The 12,951-nt window shown below is 33.9% G+C and overlaps 1 protein-coding gene across 1 annotated transcript in view; it reads right to left on the bottom strand.

The window, feature by feature from the left end:
- Zdhhc13 (zDHHC palmitoyltransferase 13) overlaps positions 1-12,951 on the bottom strand; it is a 47,188-nt gene that overhangs the window by 11,087 nt on the left and 23,150 nt on the right. The window contains exons 9-12 of the mRNA XM_026405291.1: positions 8,389-8,522; positions 6,254-6,354; positions 1,488-1,612; positions 545-607 (exon numbers count right to left, since the gene is read on the bottom strand). Coding sequence (XP_026261076.1) covers positions 545-607; positions 1,488-1,612; positions 6,254-6,354; positions 8,389-8,522 — 423 coding nt within the window. The remainder of the gene's footprint in view (positions 1-544; positions 608-1,487; positions 1,613-6,253; positions 6,355-8,388; positions 8,523-12,951) is intronic.

Consider the following 12,951-nt stretch of genomic DNA (forward strand, 5'->3'; position numbering starts at 1 on the left):
TTCAGAATGCCTTATTAACATTTACTGTTATGTCAACTCTGATTAAGCCACTACTAAAATGGATTTGAATTCTAGAGCTTATTCACTCTAGCTAAGGGGAACTGAGGCAGTAAGTACAACATAACAGAATAAGCAGTGGACTAAAAGAAAGGGAAGCTGAGTTCCCTTTCTGGCTCTTCTCATAATCATGAGAAATTACTTCCTCCTCTATGTCTTAAGTCTTCAATTGCAATATAAGAAGTTTCTAGGTCATTATGAGTCTCTGACTTGAAGGTGGTTCTAATATACACTTTCTGACAGGAAAAGTAAACAAAACACACTGTGGATAATTCACAAAGAGATTCAACCGGAGGCAACTTTCATGGGATTATAAATATTCTTCCATATGTTTAAGGCATAAAATTGTTCTGGCAGTTAATATAAAATTTGAACTGGTAAAGGTAGGTAAATATACCATGAAGATATGACAAATGCTTATTTGAATAATGTTACCAAGAATTTGCTTTTACTAGAGAAAATAAAAAATTATACAGAAAAGACTCACAAGACATGATGTACAAAATGTTCTGAAATCCAGGCAGCCAGTTTCTGCAAGAGTGATGATATTCTGCAAGACATGAAGTTTGACCTTATGATTGCTTTTTATTGGAGAAAGTATTATGCATGGTTATGTACTATTCTTACAACTCACTCCCAACTGAAATAGTTAGAAAAGCAATTTGAAATATAGCCACCAAATCATTCTGTGCTTGAAATAATGTGACTTTTCAAGGCTATGTTTTTAGCCAGTAGCCAAGAAATTAGATTGTACAAAATTGCACCCTCTGCGATCTCCCTCACCATCTTCTCCCAGTTATAACATGCTAAAGAAAAATAAAAATTCATACATACACATCTATTAAAAAAGAAACAAAAATCAGTATACATCAAAATCAATGGTTACAAGCACCAAGGACTGAGTCTTTCAGGTACTTTAGCTTTAGGTAACAATGAACAACATTCTCCCTAACTTTGTTCCAAACAGTAGTACATGGAAAACATGCCATGTCATGTGATAACTTCATATGTGAGAAGAGAAGGGATATCTCCTCAGTCATCATAGAGAAGGAATCCCCTTGGCCCTTGCCTTTATATAGTAAGTGAGGAAATTTAAGCTAAATGACCCTTACCTAAATATTATTAAAAGGAAGTAGGTAATCATTTCTGCTAACAAAAATCACACCTAAAAAAGTTTTGGTGGGGTATTATTGTCACAGAAAATAAAAGTATTTTTTAAAATTTTCATATACATAGTTGAAAAAAAGTGTAATTGTGAAGATATCTCACTTTGCTGAATTAATTACCTTACATATGTTTTATTTATTTGTGTTATCTATGGCAAGCTCTAAGACACACTCATGGCAAAAACCAATATGACTATGAAATACTCAAGTTTACATGTCCTCTGATTTAAAACAAAAACACAAAACATTACAAAGAGAGCTCACCGCTTTTCTTTCTTCTTCAGAAGCTTTAGTGAAGCCTGGATCAGTTGCCCAAGTCTTATAATAAAAGTACAGAAAGGCTATTACGCTGAAAATGAAAGCAAAATAGAAAGGAGTACCTGCTATATGTTAAAGCAAAGTTAAGGAATATATCAAACTTCCATTAAGAATAGCATAATTATGGGGCTGGGGATATAGCTCAGTTGGTAGAATGCTTGCCTTGCATGCACAAAGCCCTGGGTTCAATCCGCAGCACCACACACACACACACACACACACACACAAAGGCCTAATTATGATGTAAGCAAAGTTTATCTTTTGTACCTAGGAACTTCTCTTCTCTGCACTGCATCTTACTTCTCTATGTATATACAGTGTTATTCCCAAACATGGCTCAATCTTATGTTCCAATCCAATAGGAATTTGCTCCTAGTTGGCTAATAGTTAATGCTCCATCATTAGTTGATACCTATATTAATTGATAAAAATAGTCACATTTATGAACACCCTGAAGATTAAAAAACATTTAGACCCAAATAAATTAACATCTAATGGTGTAACTATGACTTTCCTGAGAGAGAAAATATATATATATATATATATATATATATATATATAAAATTCTCTGATCATTTTAACAAAAGCATTTAAGGCAACAATGCAGCTTGGTTCAGGGATTCCAACTATAATATTGCCCTATAGGGTAGACAAATGCTTACAAAAATTTCCTACTGGAGAATTTAGTAACTGATTCTTGTAATTGTTTTAATCTGAGTTAATTAAATAAATTGCTCTCCTTGCAAAATAATTACAAATCACATACTATTTGGGAAAGACTGATATTATTGACAAATTAAGGAAAAAAGCATTTCAAGAATAATCACATTCCTCTTTGAAATATTTTTAAGGTTGTAAAATTTCTTTATATAAAAAGTCAAATTTTACTCCAAAGAAAGACAAATAAATGTACAGTAATAACTCAATAAGCCTCTAGTAAATCCAGTGTCCTCATCCAATTTAAAATATTATAGACAGTAACTACATCTACCTTACAAGATATTGCCAAGCTTTCTTATGCCATACTTAAGAGTGGAAAAAGAAGCCGTAAAATAAACTCTTGGTATTCAAAATGTGGTCCAAAGACCTGCAACAACAGCTTCTTGGAAAAGCAGAACTTCAGGCCTCACCCCAAACCTATAGAACCAGACTCAATCTCTGGGGCTTCAACCACACATTGAAGTTTGAGAAGCACTGCTCCAACCCTCAATGACCAGCACAACCACATCTAGTTCAGATAGGCAGGAACAAATCTTGGTGGCTTAGTTTGATACAGTTTATTTGCAGGTGGGTATAGTTTTAAGAAAGAGGAGCCAGAGAAGTCATGATAAGATGAATTTTTAACAAAGTTTAGTTAGAATGAATTAAGATGGACACTATTAAAAGATACACTGGTCATGATCTTTTGTTAAAAAATTGCATCTAGGGCTGGGGTTGTGGCTCAGTGGCAGAGTGCTTGCCTCACATGTGTGAGGCACTGGGTTTGATCCTCAGCACCACATAAAAATAAATAAATAAAAAATAAAGATATAGTGTCCATCAACAATTAAAATTAAAACATTGCATCTAATTTTTTTCAAAGTTCTGATCAACACACACAACATATTCTCAAAAATTCATTCAGTTGAATCATGTGGTGATCATGCACAGTGAACTGATTGAATTTGAAGCTCCTATTCTGAATTAACTTACAAATCACAGAAAAATCAGTGGATCCCCTTTCTCCAAACATAAAAGGCAAACACGTTCCTTGCTTTATGTTCACAAACATTTTCTACTTCCTCTCACTGACTTCTGCACCACAATTTTAGGATGTCCAAGTCCTAACTGCCTTTAATACTTAATATACCATTTCCTTCCCTTTGTTTTTTCTACTTCCATGGAAAGAAGGATTCTCTCCCATCCCGAAACCTAGGAGAACTTTTTCTATGGCACTTGGACTATAATTATTTATAGATGCCTCAGCCTCCCCTATAAACTGGCATCTCTTGCAGTTAAAAAAAATCTCTCAATATAGAACTAAAATTTGCCCTTCTATAACTTGACCAATCGGTTTCCATTCATTGGATCTTTTAGATCTACCCTACATAGATTTATTCCTTCCTTTGTTCAATGATCCTTTTTATTGAGTACCCATTCCATACAGTACACACTGGCTTCCAAATAATGTATTTCCATGTGAAACTGGGAGGCAGTGATCATACAGGACTTTACATGTGTTGAGTTCTCTTAAACTTAACTCACGTTATAACCAGTATCACATATATTCAGTGGTATACCATTTCTTTCCCAAGTCTTAGCTGTAACTCCAAACTTGTCAATAAGGTTCCTGTCTGTTTCATTTAAACTCCCTCACAGAAGACAAAAAATGCATTACTTCTCTGACGTATAACAGACATCAAAAGAAACTGATAATCTGAGGAGCAAAACTAGAATTGTTCTTAAAATTAGTTTCAACCTGAGCCTTCCACAGATTTTCTTCCTAACAGTAATTAATAATAAAATATTAAGTATATTTATACAATGCCAATTACTAAATGGGAATCTTTTAGCATAGTGATCCTTGAAGCCACCTCATAAGCTTGGTACCACTGTCTCCAATTTACAGAAAAACAAAAAATGGGGTAAAATGAACTAGTCAGATGTATATAACTAGTGAGAAAAACAAGTTAAATCTAGAATCATTCTGTTTGTTTTCAAAGACTTTATGTTTTCCTCAGTGTCCCAGACTGTCTTCCCAATGCAGACCAGAGGCTATGGGAGCAGAAGCCCCCACTCAGTTGTTGTGGCAACCTGAGCCAAGATTAGTCAAAATACTTAGGATAGGTCTATATACGACAACACCTCATTTCATCCACAGGGCAGTTCCAATCACTTTTAACATTTAGCTTGAAAAACACTGCTCTCATAGTGAAGTATTCTCATGCCCTCAACACTAGCAACTTCAAGTAGTACCTGGATCAAATAGTTTTATGTTGTACGAGTAAGTAAAACATTCCATCCTATCAATTCCAACATCTTAACATTCTTCCAACTATGGTAATCAGTTCTTCTAAGGTAATAATAGCTCCTTCACAAATAAGTTTCTAGTTACATTCAACTAAATATTAACTTCTGTAACTAAGGTTTTGAACTATAGTTGTTACATTTTTAATGTCTGATTCTGTAAAATTGAATTAAAAATGATCTGTGAAAATTTTGAAATATTCTAAGTTGCTCAAATTATTAAAATTCATCAAAAAATGCCATAATTTTAAAAATGGCTTATTACATTGCTACACTGGTTGGTAAACAAAATATCAGTCATCCCTTCTCAGTATCAGGTCCATTACCCAAGGATTTATGAGCTTTGGGTCTTCTGCGAGTGCTGTTGGTTTAAACTGTGCTGTTATTAAATGTACGTGTTGTTTATAAATGTACTCCTAGTTGCTTACTAAGTAATTTTTAATCTTGTATCTTCCAAGCTTTCATTAAGTGCTGGCAAAAAGGTCAGTGCTTACAAAGGTGCTACCAAATCAATAATTATGAGACAAAGGGTAGGGGTAATTAAATCTTTTGAAAAAAGCCTAATCATTTCCATGGTATGCTGTGTCATTCATTTAGATTAAAGAAATGAAAAACATTAGATAGTGCTCAGAAATAAAAGTAGCATTAAAGCAAAAAACATGCTGCAATAGAGGTAGATTCATGCACTCTGAAAACTCATATACCTATCTCATTTCATATTTATACCTGGGAAAAATATAAATTAAAGGAATACGCTAAAAGGTATTATCTCTAGCCACTACATTCCTTTTTTCCTTATCCTATAAGAAGAACAAGGTTATAATGGATTCTCAAGCAATGTCCTTAGGAGAGGAAAAAGAAGTCTAGAAAGAGGTGGGAAGATGAAAAATGTGCCTCATCTAATTGGTATTATAAACAGCTCTAACACCAAGAAGTAGCCACTCTCTGCACTGCTACATGACTGGACCTGACCAATCTAAAAGGAGTACTTACCCTTAAGCTGGACTTAGACCTGGGCCCTGATCCTCAAGTTATAAACCCACATTGAGTGTTTCTTTTTCCCCTTTTAAAACTGCAGGCTATCCATTTATCAGTAGGTCATGAAAGAATTAAGTGGGCTATGACTAGAATTAAAACAACAACAACGACACAGGATAAAGTAAAACAAGGTGAATTACACATTAGGCATTTTTTTTCAAAGTTCATTTTACATTAATTTTGGAGGCAAAAATATCATTTTTTCTGTGAACTAAGAATCAATGCCTTAGACAATAGCTAGAACTGATGCTTACCATTAATGAGGAAGCCACATTTTCCTAAATATCCCTCTCATATAGGTCATCTTGGTACCCTGAAGATTAAATCATCAACTGTTACTGCTGACTAAATTAAAAGAACCATGTGACCTTGAAGAACTCTAAAAACAATCCAATTTACTATTATAGGATCAAGTAAAACAATAATTCACTCTATTGCTCCCCTCCTATATGTAATTAATATGGGAAACCTATTATTTTCATAGTATGTTGAGATAAATTTCAGAATCAAGGACATTCTTAACATTAAACATTCAAGCAGAATCAATAAATGAATGCAAATGTTAGCTACATTCCCTAAATATTTCCCAATATCTAAGTTTATAAAAATAGGCATTCTTTTTGAAAGGTAAAATTAAATATGCATTTAAATTTAAGCTTGAAGGATATCAGGAAAGAATAAGACGAACCAAGTCATAAATGTCCAGAAAATGGAACTTAGCAGAAAAACTGCTGGTACATATACAAGGTTCTTATACCCAACCAAGAACCTAAAAGAAAAAGGACAAACATAAGGTATTAGTGAAATCAAGTATTAGTATTATTCATGTCAATTTTAGTCCTAAACCCCTCAAATAATGATAGTAGTAATAACAGCAGCAACAGCAATACCTTTTACTTTCTGAGTGTTTACTAGTGTCATCTGGCACTTTCCATGTGCTCACAGAGATATACACTACCATCACCCCATTTCATTGTGAGAAAACTGAAATATAATGATCCTGAAGAAGTATATATTCTAGTTCTTCTAATTTATACATCCTTTCATTCACAACCTTCTGTAACCACCTCAAGAAACAGTCACTATATGAGAAGATACAAAGGTTAAAAATGATACTAACAATCATAACATTAAAAATTTCAGGCAACAAGCAACTTGAAGTCCACATATAATCTACTCAAAATGTTTAACATTGCAGTTTCAAAAGAAAAAAATCTGTCTTTCACCAAATACTCAATATAGTCTTTTTATGCATGAATAGAGTTTAACTGGATATATATTAAAATTCTACTAGAAATAAACAGTAGTTGTTGGTGGATATAAAGGGTTAAAAAAGTCATCAGGTTCATAACCATAATTAGGATAAAATTATATTTGAGAAGACCTAAAGAGCCCAACCTCAGGCACCCAATATTCTGGCAGAAGAAGACAAATGGAATCCACACAAACTCCATGATATGGCCTATGTGTGGCAAACATCACATTTGATTTAATTAGGTAGTAAATTACCTAATTTGTAAAAAGCTGCTACTTCTACCTGTCTATTTCTGACATGTATCACATAGCAACATGGATGAATAGGCAACTGCTCCTGGAATCCAATAATAATAAAAGTTTGCAGCTACTTATTTCCATAAAATTGGAACTCTACTGATGAGGATGAGAAAAATAAGGCAGTAAAGATAAAATTGCTATATAAATATGACTTAAATTTGAACTGCATACATATACCAAGAATAGCACATGAAAGCCCTTAACTCGCAGTCACCCAAAACAAGTTTTCACATAAAATTTTTTATTTGTGAGGTTTCAGCTAAAACAAATAGCCACCAAGATCACAAAGGCTCCAATTCTGGGTGAGTAGATATTCCCAGCCCTTAAATTCTCTCTGAAAAAAAAAAAAAAAAAAAAAAAAGTCTGGGAACCTTGATGATTTGGCCTAAAATTAACTTAGAGATCAAGTCAAATCAATTAGTGGAAAAGGAAGTTACAAGTTTTCTGAACATCGGACTAAGCATTTGAGCTTTCATGTCACATTTAAATTTAAATTCATTTCCAGCCAACTATCTTGTTCTTGGGTGACCAAGTAATAAGATTCCTCTAATATTCTGTTTTCTTTTAAGACAAAAGCAGTACATGCTTATTCCAGAATATGCTGGCAAGCAAAAGAATTCAGGAATACTTATAATCATGCCCTGAAGAGAGCCAACACCGCTTATTCCCTTTTAGATTATTTTTTATGGATCATTGTGATTACATCTTTCTTTTATTCACTGAATGAAAAAGTTCAACAGTGAAGACAAGCTTTTTGCTTTTATGGACCTTATATTACAGGAAAGTGATTAAATACTATATGAAGAAAGTAAAACAGGTAATCCAGCAGAATTAATCAGGGATGGCCTTGATAAGAAGGTGATGTTTGAAGCTTACAATGAATTTAGATTTTAAAAAGGAAAACCACCATCCCCTAAAAATTCTGAAAAATGGGCAAAAATACTTCTAGATAAAAAATAGTTACCAAAATCTCTCCAGTTTTTACTAAAACTAACAATTCAAGCAATTCCCCAGGATATTTATTTTCCAATGATTGTCAATACAAACAAATTACTGTGTTGAGCCATTTGCTTTCAGCCAGAAAATATGTCACCAAAGTCTTTTCCTCCCACCACCCCAAGAATGTTGTTATGTAGTTATGTAATAGTTATAGCTCAGTATAAATCTGGGATTCCAGCTAATCCACAACAGAAATAAGCAATCACATTGCAAAGGCAATAACCAGCCTTGCAAAGACTAATATACACACCTTGGAAACAAAGATGTCAGAAAAAATAGTGTTACCAGAAGACATCCTTTTAAAAGCCAAGAATCTGAATTGAAGTCCAATATGTATCCAACAGCCCACATGGTACTCACAGAAAGCATCAGCAGCAAGAAAATCTATTAAGAGATTAAGAATTTTAGAGCATTATGCATTTTTATCTCCTATAATGTCATTTTAATTAGTTCAGTATAAGAGCTATGTCCTAAGTGTATAATAACAATCAATACAACAGCAAAACTAACAGTTTTTCTTAAAAATTGGCTAACTGATAAACTTGAAATTTGAGCAGTTTATATATATATGCTGGAAATATTCTTTTAAAAAGCCTTACATTTCATTCAATGTAGCTTTAACATGCTGCCCCTTTCCTCCAATAAATTGTGTTTTTTTACATAAGTAGTGACAAGCTGATATTTTTTAAAATAACTTCTTCCAAATCACATTCTTTATTAGAAAGCATAAAGACTAAATAAGGGGAACAGAAGAGCTTCAAATTGGGCACCAGGTGGTGCCATCCTCTAATCAAGAAGGTTAGAAGAAACAACTCTGCAAAAAAGATGAGCTGAGTTTTGGACATGTGAAATTTAAAAATACCTGGATATATCCAGGAGACAGTTAAAAAAGCAAGTATATGGATTGTAAAGCCATGAATGCACAACATACCAAAGAAAGGTAGAAAGGGGCAGTATCTTGGTCAACACAAACAGTGAAGGCAAGGAACAAAGCTAAGATCCTAAAGGTTACCAAGAAAGTCTGACCAGAAAGACAGTCTGAAAAGAAATTTTTTTCCTTTCTTTGCTGAAAGATAGCAAAGAAAATTTCAAGGGAGTGATTCTTAGTGCCAAAGGGCATATGGAGACCAAAGACTGAAATATATCTTCAGGATGCTAATGATTAAGGCTAATTTTGATAAAGTCAAAAGAATGAAACTTCCATGATACAATAGTTTGACTGTCTGCACTGAAGTTAGGCTCCACATTTGTGCAAAGCAGTCCCTTAATGAAGATCTTGAAAGCAAGCATGGCTTTTGCAACAGCAAAGAGGAAAAGTGTATTTTGTCTTATCTTCTTTATTCTGACTTCTCTAAGCCATACCTAGGGATCGGTAATTTCAAATGACATCAAATCTTTAAAACAATCCCAATTTGTTTGGTGACATAAAGTAAGCAAGTTCAGATTTTTTAAAAACAGTTAAATTCAGAATCTACAAGCAGAACAAAAATAAGAAGTAAAGATTTTACAATTCTAAATCTCTATAATGCTCAAGAGTCACATAATTCATTAATTTAATAAATATTTGAATGTAAGTGTCTGTCTGAGGCATTTGAGACAACCAAAAGGATTTAAGGTTTTTCCTCTTATAAAGCTTCAGCTCTAGTTGGGAAGACAAATCTATTAACTTTATAGTACATAAAAAACTATATCCCCAAGTCTTGGAAGCCATTAAATGACTTTCTTTTTACTCTGGGTGAAACGGGAAGACATCATAGTTATATGAGTAGATGAATGATAGGATCTTAAACTTTACAACAGTCATCTGTTATACTAACATGGCATCACTGAAGTGGTAAGAAGGGATCAGATTCTAGATATAGACTGAAGGAAGAATTAGACACATCTTTCTAATGGAGTGGGTATGTGGTATGAGAGCACAAACTAAGACATGATTGGAAAACTATAGAGTTGCGACTGAGATGTAGAATATGCGACTGAGATGCAGAAGGCTTAGTCACGAATCAGGAAGAGATCAGGAGTTCAGTTTGTTTGTTTGAAATTGAGGATTGAACCTGGAGACACTCTACCACTGAACCACATCCATAGCCTTTTTAATTTTTTATTTGGAGATAGGGTCTTGCCAAGTTCACTAAGTTGCTACAGCTGGCCTTGAACTTGGTAATCCTTCTGCCTAAGCCACCCAAGTTGCTGGAGTTACAGGCATGTATCACGGCACCCAGATTGGAATTCAGTTTAAATTAGTGCATTTTCATTAAAAAGAACAATGGGCTTCATTGTGCATATGACATAGTTTGGTCATATTCTCCCTTACTATAACCCTTCCTTATCTTCTCCTCCCCCTCCCCTGGCCCACTTTTTCTTTTCTAATAGTCTTTCTCTCTCCTGCTTTCAGGTCATATTTTTTCACTTTTGTTTGTGTCTAGATTCCATGTATGGGAGAAAACAAGATGTATGACTTTTTGAGTCTGGCTTATTTTACTTTAACATAATAATCTCCAGTTGTATCCATTTTCTTGCAAATGACATGATTTCATTATTTATGGCTGAATAATACTGTATTGTGTGTGTATGTGTGTGTCTGTCTGTATACGTCACTTCTTCTTTACCTATTTGTCCACTGATGGACATCTAGGATGATTCTATAATTTGCCTACTGTAAATGTGACCAAGGCAAAAGTGGGTACACAGGTTAGCTCTATGGTATGCTGACTTCAATTACTTCAGGTATATACTATGGAGTGATATAGCTGGATCATATGGTAGTTCTATTTTTAGTTTTTTTAGGAACTTACTGGTTTCCATAGTGGTTATAGTGATTTACATTCCCACCAATAATGTATAAGGTTCATTTTTCCTCTGCATTCTTGCCAGCACTGTTTGCTATATTCTTTTTAAAAAATATATTTATTTATTATTTTTAGGTGGACACAATATCTTTATTTCACATTTATGTGGTGCTGAGGATTGAATCCAGTGCCTCATGCATGGTAAGCAAGCACTGTACCACTGAGCCACAATCCCCGTCCCGTGTTTTCTGTATTCTTGATGATAGCCATTCTGATTGGGGTGAGATAGAATCTCAGTGTAGTTTGGATTTATATTTCTCTGTTGGCTAAAGCTGTTGAACGATTTTTTCATATAATTTGTACTTCTTTTTAGAAGTATTTGTACAGTTCATTTGCCCATTTACTGATTGTGTTCTGGGTTCTGTTTTTATTTTTTTTTTTCTGCTGTTAAGTTTTTTTGAGTTCTTTATATATTAACCCACTGTTGGAAGAGTAGCTGACAAAGCTTTTCTCCCATTCTGTAGTTGATTCTTACCATTATTTCCTTTTTAAAACATTTATTTTTAAATTTTTGGTACCAGGGATTGAACCCAGGGGCACTTAACCACTGAGCCAGATTCTCAGCCCTTTCTTTATTTTATTTTTTAGTCAGGATCTTGCTAAGTTGCTTAGGGCCTTGCTAAATTGCTAAGGCAGACTCCAGTCACTAGGATTACATGCATGCATCACTGTACCTGGCTTGGACTATTATTTCCTGAGCTTTTGGAATCCTTTTCAGGAAGTTGTTGCCTATAACTTGAAGTGTTTCCTCTATGTTTTCTTCTAGTAGTATTTTTTTTTTATAGTTTCAGGGTCACATTTTATCTATTTTGAGTTGATTTTTATGCAAAAAGACAGATAAGGATCTAGTTTTAATCTATATATGGATATCCAGTTTTCCCAGAAACATGTTAAAGGTGTCTTTTCTTCGATGTACATTTTTGGCACCCTTGACAAGGATCAGATGGCTGTAGCTGCATGAGTTTACCTGTGTCCTCTATCCTATTCCATTGGTCTATGTATTTGTTTTTATACCAGTAATATGCCGTCTTTGTTTATGCAACTTTATAGTATAATTCAAACTGGGTATTGTGATGCCTCCAGCATCACCCCTTTTGCTCAGGATTTTTTTTTGTTATTCGATGTCTTCTGAGCTTTCATATGAATTTTAGGATTTTTTTTTCAGTTCTGTGAATTATGTCATTGGTACTTTGATGGGGACTGTGGTGGCTGCACTTTTTGTACTATGGCCATTTTAACAATATTAATTCTGCCAATCTATGAATATGGAAGGTCTTTCCATCTTCTAGTGTCTTCTTCAATTTCTCTCTTCGGTGTTCTGCAATTTTCATTGTAGATGTCTTCATCCCTTTGGTTCAGTTTATTCTTAGTTTTTATGTTGGTTTTTGGTTGGTAAAACTATTTTCCTGATTTTTTTTCAGCAGATTTATTATTCATGTATAGAAAAGCTATTGATTTTTTTATGTTGATTTTGTATTCTGCTACTTTGCTGAATTTGTTTATCAGATCTAAAAGTCTTCTGGTGGAGTCTTCGGGGTCTTCTAATTTTAGCTTTGTATTACCTACAAATAGAGACAATTTGATTTCATCCTTTTTCATTTATATCCCATTTATTTCTTTCTGTTGCCTAACTGCTCTGGCTAAAATAACAAGTGTTATATTAAAAAGGAAGGTGAAAGTAGACATCCTTGTCTCATTTCTGATTTCAGAGGAGATGCTTCCATGTTCTCCCCATTCAGTATAGTGTTGGCCACAAGCTTTTTGTATACAGTCTTTATTTTATATCGAGGCTAAGATTCTTCTATACCTAGTTCCTTTAGAGCTTTTTATCATGAAGGGATTTTGAATTCTGTTGAAGATTTTCTCCATCTAGTGAAATGACCAAGAGATCTTTATACTTGATTCTATTTATGTGACAGATCACATTTACCGATTTACATATGCTGAACCATCCTTGCATCCCT

This window comes from Urocitellus parryii, chromosome 4 (genome assembly GCF_045843805.1).
Source record: "Urocitellus parryii isolate mUroPar1 chromosome 4, mUroPar1.hap1, whole genome shotgun sequence".
Lineage (NCBI taxonomy): Eukaryota > Metazoa > Chordata > Mammalia > Rodentia > Sciuridae > Urocitellus > Urocitellus parryii.